This window comes from Acipenser ruthenus, chromosome 29 (genome assembly GCF_902713425.1).
Source record: "Acipenser ruthenus chromosome 29, fAciRut3.2 maternal haplotype, whole genome shotgun sequence".
In the NCBI taxonomy this organism is placed as follows: Eukaryota; Metazoa; Chordata; class Actinopteri; order Acipenseriformes; family Acipenseridae; genus Acipenser; species Acipenser ruthenus.
In genome coordinates, this window is record NC_081217.1 from 2,955,720 (window position 1) to 2,970,433 (window position 14,714).

The 14,714-nt window shown below is 42.5% G+C and overlaps 1 protein-coding gene across 3 annotated transcripts; it reads right to left on the reverse strand.

Moving 5' to 3' along the window:
- Window positions 1-299: 299 nt before the first annotated feature.
- LOC117427699 (cytochrome c oxidase subunit 4 isoform 2, mitochondrial-like) lies at window positions 300-8,172 on the reverse strand. 3 transcript variants are annotated; one of them, XM_059003505.1, is made up of 5 exons: window positions 8,026-8,172; window positions 4,751-4,841; window positions 2,814-2,978; window positions 2,403-2,534; window positions 300-975 (listed from the first exon to the last, which is right to left on the reverse strand). In XM_059003505.1, exons 2-5 carry the CDS (start codon window positions 4,839-4,841, stop codon window positions 839-841), a joined length of 525 nt encoding a protein of 174 aa, XP_058859488.1. In that variant the 5' UTR covers window positions 8,026-8,172; the 3' UTR covers window positions 300-838. The 3 variants fall into 3 exon arrangements, with proteins under 3 accessions (XP_058859488.1, XP_033901814.2, XP_058859489.1); XM_034045923.3 differs by lacking the exon at window positions 8,026-8,172 and adding an exon at window positions 6,506-6,636; XM_059003506.1 differs by lacking the exon at window positions 8,026-8,172 and adding an exon at window positions 5,043-5,061.
- Between the last annotated feature and the right edge of the window lie 6,542 nt (window positions 8,173-14,714).

Here is a 14,714-nt window from a genome sequence, read left to right on the forward strand (position 1 = left end):
TGCGTTACAAAAGGAATATGAGCGCACCCAGGATTTCCTATTAAATTCAAAGTATTAAAACAGGTTGCATCTCATGCTTGTTCACTTACAACAGAAGCTGAAGTCAATATCTATCCACACACAGTAAAAACTTTTTTCCCCCCCCCTATTTATCTCAGTCTTACTATTGCATTTCTCCCTGCCCCATTCGCAGTAGCATAACGGAGGAGCATTGAAGAGGATAGGAATGCTGTCCTTGAGAATGGGTGGAGCGAAGCAAAGTCAAGTAACACATTAACAAGCATAAGACCAACACCTGCTCAGGTTAGACTTTGTATTCTTTATTTAATTCATGTATATTTAGTACAAATCAGAGAGGCAGAATGAAAGAGTAAAGTTTCCCTTGCTTCTTGGAGTCACACGTGTATACAGGTCACCCAACGCTCTGAAAAAATCCACTAAGGTGCATTCCACAGAAATAACCGCAAAACAGATTTCATTTAGTGATGAGTTTGTAAAAAGGAATTTGACTCTCTTAGGAAAGTACTTTCCCCACCACCACAATGAAAAGTACTTTCCTAAGAGAAATAAACTTCATTGTTTCAAAACTAGAAAGAAACTATTGAAAATGTGACAAAGACTTTGAAATTAACAGTTTATTTCTTGTTCTGAAACGGTAGACATGGGGTAAACGTTGCACTGCGCTGGATCAAAATCTTAGTAGATGTGTCCCAAAGCGAGTGGCAGGACTAAGTGAAGGTGGGTTACAGTGTGCTCACAGCGTACAGGTCAATCAGGACATTCAGGTAAACGGGCAGCTGGACGGATCAGGAGCAGTAATAGAGGCTGCCCTCCCCCTCTACTTCTTCCATTGGTTCTTCTCGTAATCCCAGCTGGAGGAGAAGCCCTCGACTGGATTGATTCGCATGTCAATCATCCTCTTGGCCTGTGCTGCGAGCCAATCCTCCTTCAGGGTGTGCGGCTGGGGCGGCAACACTGAAAACACAGGGCCAGCAGCCTGTTAATCATATTTGCCATGGCGAGTTTCGTGAAAGACTACAGACCATGCTGAATAGGAAATATTGATGCGACACACAAGCGCCCCCTTACTATTGGATCAGGCACGGAACACCGCTCCATTACACAGTTAATAGAAATGGTTTATTGGAATAACACACGGCACCAATAAGACATTTCAAACCAATTTTCTACCCTCCACGTGCTCGATTCGAGCAACAAAAAAGCTGCTTAAACTAGACAAACGAAAAAAAGTTGCCTAAGGGTTAGAGTACCTTGTGTTTAATGGCCGTTAACACAGATCAAGAGAATAGTCAGAACACATGGGGAGGGATGATGCAAGAGAAGGGCATCTACACATCACTAAAGGGTAAATGTATGCACTCTGACAAACGCATGAAGAGGTACAAGAGCACCAGCACTGAATCTGCCTTGTCTGGGGTATCCACAGTTTGGCTCCAGAGTAAAAGACAACAGATATTTTTAAAAGCATTAAATGGATTGAGGGCATAAATAGCAAATAGGGGCAAAATAAAGTCAGGTAGAGCAGAGACAAAGGGGAATCAGGGGAGACTCCTTTTAGGCACAGGAATAGTTTGGTTAGGCATGAGAGTGCACAACTAGAACAGATTGGATTACTCCGATTGCCTTTTCCTGGGTATGATTCAGCTTGCTGATGTTCATACAGGGTTACTTGTCTGATTTAAACAGCAATCGTTTATCACAGTGATCACCATTCCCCCAGACTCATAAAGGGACAGGCTAAAGGGTGATTGTTCACTTGCAGATAATGTATCAATGGGAGTCCCTAAGTTGGCAGGGTGAGGCATGATATAAATCAGAGATGGGTCTTTAGAAAAGTTTCCAGGTGTCTTTTTAAAAAAAAAAAAAAAAAAAAAAAAAAAAAAAAAAAAAAAAAATCCACAAAACCAAAGGGCTCAAATTAGACATGGGATCAATCACAACAATGTAATCTGTAATTAATTGCAATTACAACGGAACTGTAGTTGAACCTTCACACCTGTGTAACTAATTATACCATATAACTGATTGATTTCAGTTCAATGCAATTGCAATTACTGCAGCCTAATTGCTAATTGCAATCGAGCAAAACAGCATTGTAATTCGAATTGCAATTTCAGCAAACATTTCTGCTGTAAATGTAATTCTAATTCCAGTTATTATTATTATTATTATTATTATTTATTTCTTAGCAGACGCCCTTATCCAGGGCGACTTACAATCGTAAGCAAAAACATTTCAAGCGTTACAATACAAGTAATACAATAAGAGCAAGAAATACAATAACTGAACCCAGGTCTGGCTCAGATAGGTTCCCAGTAACGTTTGTTCAGTCTCAAGCCACTGTGCCAAGGCAGCAAGGTTAGCGAGATGGAGAGACATACCGAAGACCCGCTGCCACCACACCACCAGCCCGGTGAGGCCGATGAAGATCAGCACGCCTCCCACCACAGTCTTCCACTCTTGGGTTGGCTTTTTCATCTCTGCAAAAGTCTGGTTGAATGCCAGGCGGTACACTGAAACAAAGCACAACAAGCACACTCTTACTGGGGGCCGCGTAGAACTTAGACAGCACAGCTTATCAAACAGTACATTTGGACCACCTTGCATTGATAGGCTACAGTTTAAGGTTTTGACATTCGTTTTCATTTCAAATTGATGACCTTGCATATAAAATAGGCAGTATGAACAAATCCATTCGAGATGATGTGAATGTAATGGTTTATAAGGAAGCCGAACGCCTCCTCTGCTCTCTATACTGTCTGCTCCTCTCAGATACACAGAAGGGTTCGTACAGGCGATCTTCTCCTCCTCAGAGAGGTTCTTCCAGGAGCCCAGCTCTTTCTGCTTGAGGGACTGCTGGTCCGCGGTCAGGGCCTTTTGGAACGGGATGTCAGGCAAGGGGGTGTCCTTGCGGTCCCAGTACATTGGCAGAGACATGTCTTCCTGTTTGGAAATCTCTGCAGGGAAACAAGGAGAGCGTCACAGGGATCTGCACAGCGTTACTCTTCCCTGGAACTTGTTGCCTCTTACTTGCTCAGTGAGTATAACTATGCTGGTTAAACCTGTCTGGAACTACTGCAGTAAATGAACCTACAGTAACATTATTAATATAAAAAGGAGCAGAGTCAAGCAGGTCAAGGTTAGGAAACTGTTTCCTGCAGCATTTTAGTACATTGCACAGGGAAACCTGTAAACAGTTTCTTATACAAAAGCACTGCATAGCCAGTTATGCTTTGTATCTAAAGGCAACATGGAGCTTCTCCATTTTAGCAACTTCCAGCCATTCCACAGAGAGTCAGTTACTGTTTGCTGGATGCATTGTCACCCAATTACTCCATCTAGTGGAAAGCAGGAGAATGCACTTCCTGTTCCAGAGCCAGACTGGAGATACAAACAGCGTCTGGGGGGAGTCTTCTACTTCTCATTATCAAAGGGTAATAATTACAGGGAGGCGTGTGGAAGATGAATTATGCTGGGACAGAACAAAGCATTCAGGAGGCAAAACGGACAAGACCTAATAAACACATTCTGGATTGGAAGGGGTACAGCTTGAAGTATCACCAGACTCGTGTGGTTCATGATAAAACTAATGTAAAGAGACTAAAAGGATCCCAGGGTAGTTCCAACGAACTGCATTTTATCCGAGGCTCAGTCATGCAAAGTTTAATCCAACACACATGAAAAAGCTACAAGACAGGACAGAGATTAAATGTGCGGCTGGCAAAAATACAGAACCTTTACCTGGGATTTATGTTCACTAAACGGATGGACTTCATTATGCAACTCAAACTGTAACCCTTATGCTACCATAATAGGAGCTGGGTTGCCCCGTGAGGATTGTCAGGCTGGTAACTGCCAGTGCAAGAAGCCTCTAATTGCACCCTCTCAAGCTTCCTAGAAGGGTCTGTGATAGTGGAGTTGTCGTTCTATTTCTGTTACAATAAGACAAATCCAGATACTCAGAAAAGCACCTGTGGAGCATTTCATTCGAGTCCCTGAGCTTCTCACACGGCATACATTTGTGATTAACATTATTTTACATAATATTAATGGCAGCAGTTCATAACGTGGTTCCAAAATAGTGTTGCACATCCACACGTGTTGCTACAACTGTTTAAATAACTTACCTCTCATTTTTATTTTCATTGTTAACATCCTCACATACACATATAACTTTAAAGCCTGTTTCAAAACTTTTCAAAATGTCTGCCCTAGTGCACTGGGGTTTGAGATGTGTCCTCTAAAATCACTGTAGAAAGAGAGATTAGAAAAAAACCCCAAAAAACACCTCTGGCTTTTCTGTTCCGCACCTCATCATGGATCGTTATTGCAGAGTTACCGGTTTGACAATGTGGGCGATCACTTTGAAGAGACCTTTGAAACAGAATTTATAAGCTAGACGTGTAAAAAGTTGTCAGGACGTTAATGAAAAGTTCCAGGTATGTTTAACAATTGTAGCAACACATAACGTTGTATTTTTTGGAACCTCGCTACTGTACCTAGTGAACGATCCTGAAACAATAGAAGAATTCGATGGTGAAGCCCCTGCATTATGTATACATGTGTAATAATTAGCACACAATGTAAAACACTGTCATGCACACACAGGTCCCATTTAACACAGGCACAGTAGATGCCCTGCACACCACACATACAGTGGCTACACCCATATACTGATGTCAAAACTGTACATAAACCCCAAATGAACGGCTTGGCAGCCTGCAGTTACCGTGCCCATGAGCAGCCCGCACACTGATGTTCACAGCGACCCCTCGCCTGGCCAGGAGACCTGCCACTCGCAAGGCTGAGAATGGAGACATCTGCAAAACAGAGAGAGGGAAAAAAAGAGTTCAGGGCTGTGTGTGTGTGGAACTGGGATTTGAACAAGGTCCCTGGATCCTCAATTCTCCTTTCATCTGCCACTGTGCATCTATGCGAATGACTTCACTGTCGGTTTGTCCACACACTCGCTCAGCTGCATGTCCTCTACTCTGGTATAACAAGATCAATCCAGTTATTACCTACAGCGGACAGAAACGAGTGCAGACGACCACCCAGAGAGCCTCAGTTCCAGAATAGAAAGGCAGTCAAACCCATCTCTCCTCCTCCTGATGCCTGTAAAATCAAATCTTCCCAGGGTTAATTAGGCTTATTGAGTTATTTAGAGAGCAGCTCGATTTGCAGAGAGATAGGGATGCTCTGTTGCTGGTGCCTTTAGGCTTCTGATCGAATCACAGCTATGTATAGGTCCTGTATGTGAATTGACAAAACCAACATCTTTTGATGCATCACTAGAAGACACGCAGCATCCAGAAGCACACTGCCATCTTGGTTTATTGCAAAGACCACTTTTATTTATGTTTCCTGTTGTATAAAAATCAGACAAACCCCAGGATTCAATTAATTATAGTGCATAATAAATAGAAATGTACAACATATGACATTTAAAAACTTTATTTTCTGTAGTTATGAATATGAAGTAAAGTGATTAACATTGCTGTAATAAGCCAGTCAGGTGAAGATTGGTGTGTCTGCACTGTAGCCTACTGTACACAATGCTACTGATCCTCTCCAAACACCAGCAGGGAAAATGAACGACCAACAGCATTTAAAAAGACAAAAACCCTCTGGGTTTCCACGAGACTAGCATGAAGATTGAAGTGATGCTGAAATACAAGCAGCTGCTCTTCATTCTTATCAGAATTAAGCACTGAGTGTTGCTGGAAAACCAGGCCAGCCTTTAGAAATGGGATCTAATAAAAAAAAGTTTCTTTCTCTTGTTGGAATGTGAAGTTGGACGTGGTCCTGAAAGAAAGGTACCAGAATCCATGTCAGACAGGTCCACACTCTGTGCTTGTGCCTCTGACTGCCTTAACTTAATGTGTGGATTTGTGCCGTTTACAAAATGGGCTCCACCTCAACACTGGCTGCAAGCCATTAAGAGCGACATGAACGTGGCGTAAACTGGCAAGCGGTCAAAGACAGCAGCCATGCAGCTGTGTCCGAGCTGACCTCCACCAGCATGCTAGCAGACTGAAACCCCACGACAGACCTGACTAGAATGGAACTTTGAAACAACGCTCACTTTGAATATATAGGTCAGTCTGTAGCCTGCTTGCTAGAAACAAAGCAAAACTACTGACGAGAACAAACTCCTGCAGTTCAAACTGCAATTGCAGAAGGGCGTGCAGCCAGTGAACTGTACAATACAGCATTTGAACAAAACAAAAAAGCAAGATATCCCCCACACTAAAACTACTTGGCTTTCACATTTGCACACCCCACCCTTAAACATACTGTTGCGCTGAAAAAAAAAGAAATGCTCCCTCCCTCTTCATTATTTATTACCACAAGTAAACAACTCTGACTAAGAACACTCAAACAAGAATGTTAAAGTTTGCAGCTCAAACACATGCAAAGTAATGTTTTTAATAAAACACTGCTCGACGCTTGCTGAAAAGCGTCACATCTCAGGAGTACTTACAGCTCTCAATTAATAGAACAGCAGTAGGTGTCAAACTAACAGTAACTCTCCCTTTCCCTCCAGCCTGCGCTCTCTCTGCTAAAGGGCTGCTGAGACTTATCATAACAGGAAACTTACACTGAGGCATGATGGGGGAGAACACTGCTAAAACATTCATTCAGCATGTGACAAAAAAAAAAAAAAGTAGCGCTTGGCTCAAAAACTGGACCTGAAGTGCCTATTGAGTTCATTTCCTCACACAACAGAGCACACAGCAAGGGGTGTGTGTGTCACAAGTTCAAGGGAACCTGTTGCTTTGTTTTCTGTGGAAGTGGAATCCTCCAGACCACTGGCTGCCATCCAGCCACAGCTAGATTCAGTGTCAAGTCTGAAGCAGGAAGGATTGCAGTAAAGCACAGCCCACTGGAATCTAAATGGGGAAAGAAAAAGACTGCCAGGGAACTGGGGGCGTTTCTTAAATACTGTACTGTAAGGAGTGGGACTGGATTGTGGTTTTAACCTTTTAATGCCCAAGGTGTGCTCTCTGATCTTTCACTACACTGATCAGATTAGACACAAACACCATAGTCTAGCCTTTAGTGCACTTCAGCAGAAGCCAAGCATTGTTGACTTGCCAGCTTGTCTTTCTTACAGCTGCTGGCACACAGGCTTCATCACTCCTGGAAGCTGTCTTGCCATTATCAAGTGAAGAGTCAAGCGCCTCCTCCTACCTGCAGCAGCAAGAGGGTACAGCGATCACATGGAATCTGTGCTTCAGCTCAGAGAAGCCAAACAAAACCAACACAGATCTCCTGGAAATAGTTTAAGATGGGGTCTCTGACCAAGCAGGGAAAACAGGCAGCCAATTCAGATTTCCAATACCCTCCCAGAGTACTGACATAATACCGAATTAACCCGTGCTGAAACCAAGAGATTCCCATAATACCGAATTAACCCGTGCTGAAACCAAGAGATTCCCATCCCATTTTAAAACCAGGATAACCGTGTATTACAGAAGTAGTGTGAATAGAGCGGCTAATCAGGGAAGCTCCTAATCTGCGCTGCAATTACCAAAAAATAGGATGTACAGAAATTTAAACCAACAAATCATGTGACTAAAGCAAGTAATAAACAGCTCGTTAAGGCCATCTCCACACCAGATAAATAATGCACACGCATTTATTCACAATCACAGTGTCAAAACATGATGAATCGCACACGATTAGGTAGCATTAATGGAGTGCGACTATATGGAATCTAATTGGTAGAGCAGTCCCATCTGACACGAGGATGCCTATAATAAACCAAATACTCTTTCTACACGACATCCAATTCCTACAAGATGTGACTTCCCGGCTGCTTTATCTGCCAACACAGATACGGGTTTTGTAGTCCAGCCCATCTGTTGCATTACATCCGCCTGCAGACTGACTAATCCGCTCCTGTATCTCTCCTTTTTAATTCAGTAAATCGATTTCAAACAAATGTATTGATAAGTAAACTGGTGCACAACAGCAAATGAAACAGGTAACTGGTCTCACCTTTGCAGTGCTGGTCCTGGTGTGACAAACACTTCCCAGTGCAGCACACAGTGTTCAAATACTGCGATTCTAGTATCGAGGGGTCAGCAAGGGGTCAGACTAGTTCTTACATTGATTGGCTTACTCTTAATTGGAGCTTTAACGCCCCAGATAGAAGCGCTACGCTGAAAAATAAATACGTTTAATTAACAGTAGTTGAAGCAGATAGTTTTCAGGTTTTTAGGTCCACGCTTCAAATTACGTTTTCAACACGTTACCATGTTTCCAGTAAAGTGGCCAATTGTGTTTCCTATGTACCAGTAATTGTCAACCGTTTGAACCCTAGCACCACATAAAGGTGCAGTTTCCAGAAAACTAAAATACGAAAGAATTTTTTTTTTTTCTCGAAACACCACTTTTCAGAAAACTATCGAAATCTGCTTGTTGTTGTTCTAATACTGCACACCATCTCGCTTAAACCATCGTAGCAAATGTATTTGTTATTAATAAGTGCAAAACAATGACGTGGCTCCAAACTGATTGACACGTGTCGAAATTATAAAGGCTGGAGGTGAAGAAAGCACACACACACACTGCTGTCAAGAGGCAATTCTTCACAATGCCTCTAGGTGGCACCAAATGCCTCTTGATTGAAAAGCAGCACTGGCCGTCCTTTCCAAGTAGCATGTGCTGGCCTGTTTGATTTGGGGACGTGGATTTTGCATTTCATCTGAAACGCGATGCTCTCTCATTGTTCCCTCTGATAAGGCAGGTCGTTGAAGTAAATGTTCAAAATGTAGATTGTGTTCCTCTTCCACATTGTTGTATGAAACGTTGACAAAATAATACTAGTTCTGGAATGCAAACGAGTGGCTAATGGGTATCTTCGATCCTTCTTTTAACTGCCAACATGTACTGCATGGATTAGGCCTTCATTTATCAAACTGTTCCAAATGATCCCTGATAACATCGTGGCAATGGGAATGGATTAGCACAGTGTACCAAATTGGTCCAGTTACTCAAATTGGCCAAAAAATATATTTTATTGGAGGGTATCGTTCTCCAGTTGATGATCTACAGGAGAGAAACAAACCAACGTGCTGTTTTTGTTTTGCTGATCTCTTTTCACCCTTACAGGAGAGAGAACTGCTGCTCTTTTCCAGAGACAATAGCTTGGTGACACGTCCTAATATTCACAATAATATGACTGAATAATCAAAATTAAGAACAAAAAGCACTGCCAGCAATTAGAAACCGCTTTCTCAGTTGTGTATATATTATTGGATCTGGGCGCTATCTACAATAGACAGGCTGCATGCGTTCAGTTCATTTGCAAGAACCCTTCTGGGGAAACAGATTGCCTTCATCTACCAGCCACCCGCTAATTTCTCCCTGAATGTATTCTGTATCTCGAGTTTATGTATATATAAATGACAAACGCTATCCGAGCCCCACATTTCCAATTCTAATTTCAAGTTCAATGGAGGTGAGCTCGAAGGGGGGGACGCTGACAATGGGCCTGTAATTGGTGTGAAAGAAAGACAGTTTCTGCTTCGTTTTATTTGAATTAATCAGTGGGGCACGTGCCGGCTGTGGTGTGAATGAAAGAGCGTGCCGTGTCTGCCCCACCTCCCTTCATTATTGGCACAGCTGTTATTGTCAAATCAAACGCCCGCCCCCCCTTATCCTGCCCGTCTGCAGCTGAAAGGACCAGGTTAAAAGATGCACTAACCTCTCCTCTAAATCTCACCCACTTCTGAATCCTGCAAAGCAGCAGTGTGCCACAAGCATGCTCTCCATTGTCCTTCTGCTCGCTAAAGCAAACATTGGTGACTGTCCAGTTTCTATAAAATTCCCAACGTTTCTTTTATTTTAAGGGACTCAGGCTTCTAATCCCCTTGAAACGCTGCTTACCCTTGAGGTGCCCTTGCAGCGGTAGGAGGTTATATACAGAACTGTGAATGATACATTCAGGAAGCAAAGCTGAAGTCTTTTCCGCAAGGACAGTTGATCTTCATTTCTGAGATTTCACAGGCATGCTGTCTTGCACTATAACAGCACCATTGTATTGTATTGTATATTACTGTATGAATAACGTAAAGCAAATGCAGTAATTCTGTGTCATTTTTATGCATTTGCGCTGAAAAAAAACCATTGACTTGTTCTTGACATGCCCAAACGTGAACCTGATTTTCACCAGACCGGTTTAACAATTCTAGAATCACTTGTATATTAGATACTATTGAGAATATATATACAACAGATGCAATCACTAAGACAGTCTTTAGAAATGATGATGTCATTTTCAACCGCCAGGGTATGAAGGCTTTCTTCTTTCTTTGTTATTTCTTATTTCTTTTAAAGAAATATTAAACTCTGCTTTGTTTGATTCCACCTGTCATTCAAATACGACAGTAAGAGGTCTAGTAATTATTTGTGACATGCGGATCAGTACTGTAAGCCATTAGCTCTGAGTGTGAGAGGGGAGGGCTCTCTGCCTCTAATTCATTTCCCTTATCATTAATTACGAGAGGGCTGCCTGTAATCTGCTTGTAGTCATTGCTGCAACATGGAGGAAATGAGCTTAAGTAATCAAGACATTTTTTATAAGACAGGGTTTAAGGAACGTACTGTACACAAGAAACTCACAACACCTCCCACACATGGCTTTCGTCACTATCTGCATGGTCATAACATATCATAAAGGGAAAGGCAGTGATCAAGTGAAACAAATACAAATGGGATTCATAGCGTCAACATGACCTGTCAAGTAAACAGACAGGAGAAGAGGAAGAGCTGTGCTTTTTCCTGCAGGGGAGACATGGTTACCTCCCGGGGCTTGCTGCTGTCTTTGTTCTGTCTTTGCTGTATCTGTGTTGATCGTTGTTTTAATCAGTGCGCCATGCTGATGTGTACAGCGTCACATGGAACGGGTCACAGCAGGGAAGGGGACCCAGTAAAACAAGGGGACCCTGAAACAAAAGAGCCTGGCGCATGCTGCTCTGACCTTTTGCCCCAGGCGTCTAGTCGGCCTCTGTTTCTCTTTCACCGCTCGCCCAGATTCTGTGCGTTTAGGGAAGCTCTGTTGGCAGCTGGCTGTCTGAGCTAGAGAAGCGACAGTTGGGGGGGGGGGGGGGGGGGGGGTACGAGCCAGTAGCCGGCGGGAGGGACCCACCTTATCAAAATCACTTGTCAAACCCAGGGACAATGGGCACCCCCATTCAGCCTCCGAAAAAAAGAGAGAAAAGCCTGAAAAAGCTGTAAATCTCCATCTGTCGGGGCCAGCGCTGCAGTCAATGGTCATCCGTTGCATACGCCCAATACCCTGACCTAGCGACCTAGCGAGCGTGCCTTCTGCGTCCTGACTGACAAATGAGGAGCTCCCCAGCTCATTCAGTCCCGCTCCCTCGCCCTCATTGTGAGGGAGCTGTTTAATTTTACATGAGTCGCTCACAGAGCATATGTTGGCCCATGCTGCGGTGATAGAGAGACACTCGCTAGTCCTTGTGAGATGGAGAAATAAAGACAGGCCAATATGGGATTAGTAAGGGTTCTTTTGGGTAATTTACAGCCTATCCAGTTAACCCTGTCGGCTATAAATCTTGGAGGAGATGTTTAAGATGAGCTGAAGTAGCTTTTCAGCTTTCATTACCTACACGATCAGGCTGTACAGAAGAGCCATTTGAAGCACAAGTGCTGCGTAATACATATTTATGGGCTGTCCTTCTTTATACAATGTAAAGTTTCATGTTTTTACTCATTCATTAAAGTTATTAATTTATTTCAGCTGCCTAAATCCCCAGATGATCAGGCGTATGACGACTGAGCGAAGCTGATCCCTCTATGGTAGCCAATGCAAGTTATTTTTTGTGTGTGTGTTGTCTTTTTTGTGTGAGGTTGAATAAGAAGTCTTTTCTTCAGCTGGCTCACCAGGACAATGTAGGGTATTAGCTATAGTGTTAAAAATGATAAAATGTGTGTAAGTTACCAGATTGAACATGCTCATTCCAACCGAAGAAGAGACACAGATAATAATAATAATAATAATAATAATAATAATAATAATAATAATAATACCAGTAGCTGTCTGTGTGGTTGTACTAAAGGGTGACAGGAAGGTAGGTCCTCCTTTGCTACCCTTTAGCATCCGTTACGTTGGTCTGCAATGAATGGAATACGCTACCATAAATACCTAGAGTGGGACGAGGAGGATACATTAAAAACACTCCTACCTAGACCTGAATTCCACTGTGCTGCGTCAGTGACGGCTTGGGCTAACGCTGAGTTCATGTATAGTATCGTACCATATCCATAGATCTGAGGGACTGGAGTAGATCAACAACGGATACAGACAGCAGAAGAAAAAAAAAGAGGATAGCACACGGGTGCTGGTTGTTCTTCAGCTGATGAAAATGTTTGTTTGAATCTTCGTATTTCATGTGCTTTAAGCTAACTGCACAATGACACATCGCATCACCTTACACATTGGAAGAACACAAATCAGACGCATATAGAAATATTCTATCAACTATAAGCCACCTTAAATGATCTTACAAAAAGGGTAAAAAGTTTGGTAGCATGGCTTTGCATTGATTTGAAGTTCCACAGCATCCCAAAACAACATCCAATGCACATGTTTAGATGTGACAGTGCTTCCTACCAATTCATCTAGTCCCCAAAACCAGGTCCTAAAAGGTGATTGTCCAAGACAAGGGTAACCCCATAACCCATAGAAACCAGTCTGAGACCTCATCAATAATTGGCTTTACGAGGTTAAAGAGCACTTCTTTTTTAGCAGCTAATTCAGACAGTTCCTAATCTTAACGTGATGTAATAGCTGTAATTCAAAAGCTAATGAGCTTCTTGAACACGCATTGCCACATTGCATTTGAGCAACACTATCATTCAACGAAGAAGGGTTTCCACAAACAAATGATCTGTAATGGGACATGTGCATTCATGTTTAAGCCATTGTGTTAGAGAGAAACGTGTGATTTAGGAAACCTGGAGAAGCAGTGAAAAGAACAAGCAAAGGCATGTGGTGTTACGCGTTTATGAAAAGAGGGATTCTGCTGAAAGGAACGACCCAGGCTTCAAAGAATACAGGATTCTGAAGAAATGATCTTTGAATTTCCAAATGAAAACAAACTGGGCGAGCACCGACAATTCCAGGTTAAAGACAAGAACGATTCTAAACATCTAGTTGGGCAATTCAGAAAAAAGGGAAGTTATATTTAACCAATTGTACCGGGGGAGGGGGGGGGGCACCTATTCTTCCCCCTTTAAGCTCAGCGATCAGCTGCAGCCAGTCTATGAGATCTGGGTCATTGCACCGATGTAACAGGGCTGAGGCTGGGTGCAAACCAGAGACCCCGCGCACTCCAAGCGAGCACCTTAACCACAATGCAAAAGAGCCAGGCTCGTCTGGTGGTTTAAGAGCCTGCAGCCTCCTCTCATCTCACCGACAGGGGACACAATCCATAACAGCAGTGTATTGCCCAACACCGCACGCTCCACAATAACACAACAACAATACATAGAAGACAAGGTCAGTGAGGGTATTTCTGCAGCCACAGCTCTTCCCTGTTCACCTCCTGTGTCACTGAATTTGGACCGTATTTCTCATAACACAGGAATTGTATTTAGTGTTGTGGCAGGAGAATAAACATCAATTCTAAAACAAGAGCAAATGCAGACCTCTTACAATAAATCACCCCTGGGGAAAACCACAGCAGGATTCCTGTAGCGATAAAGAGAGGCAGTATTTCAATTCAGGGACCGGTTTTAAAACCAGTATATTTCCAAAGGCGTTTGGCAGAGCATCAGCCTAAATCTGTTTGAGACTGATCACATGCTTTGATTGGAAAACAACACGTAAAAGAAATGGAAAATAATCACTGGCAATTGTCCACTGCAGTGCGTAGACTTTCAGTGCAGCATAAAACTCCTCCCTGTTAAGCAAGAATTGCCTGGATGGATTAAGCCTTCACAGGCCCACGAATGTTTCATTTGCATCTGAGAGCAATAACCGCAGAATCTGACATGATTAAACTCACTTTTCCATACTGAATATTTGCATGGTGGTATAATAATGTGAGTCGAATGCCATTATCCTAACAAAAAACAGACGGCTCGTTTTCATATGTGATATAAAATAGTAGCCAAGTTAGTAAACTCTGACTGTAGTCGTGTCCTCAGTTTGCAAGCAAGACTTCCTTCTTTACTAGGAATCCCCCTGGTATACTATTAAAAGGGTTATAATGTGACTGTACACCTGGTCAACTTTACACAACACGTCACTGGAAGGAGTTGTCTTTATGGGTTAATTACATTATTACAGGACAGTATACAGCGCTCCCCTTCAGTCACCATGTGCATAATCTATCCATTGTATAATGCATATATATATATGCTTTTTTCAAAGTTTTGAGAGGGCAACTTATCAAACTCTATTGAGTTCACACAAACTGTTTGAAATTTCTAAAAATTAAATAAAGCCTTTTCTCCTCAATGGGTCCGAGTCACAGTTGGATAAAGCAGACAGAAAGTTTAATAAGGTTAAAAAAAATGGAAATAAAACTTTTGTCACCACTCCAGTTCCAAATGCTCTTTTAACTTGTTTTTACAAAACAAACAGACATCAATAAGAAATTGTTACAAGAAGGTCAATTAATTGCTCCAGTGGAAAGTCTGCAACTAATTTTGCAATC

What these genes read in the sequence shown, in the direction of transcription:
- LOC117427699 (XM_059003505.1), bottom strand. Translation starts at nt 4,841, where the DNA reads ATGTCTCCATTCTCAGCCTTGCGAGTGGCAGGTCTCCTGGCCAGGCGA. An exon ending in GCGGGCTGCTCATGGGCACG is followed by an intron (nt 2,979 to 4,750) that starts GTAACTGCAGGC and finishes GTTTCCCTGCAG; the next exon opens with AGATTTCCAAACAGGAAGAC. An exon ending in GTGGTGGCAGCGGGTCTTCG is followed by an intron (nt 976 to 2,402) that starts GTATGTCTCTCC and finishes CTGTGTTTTCAG; the next exon opens with TGTTGCCGCCCCAGCCGCAC.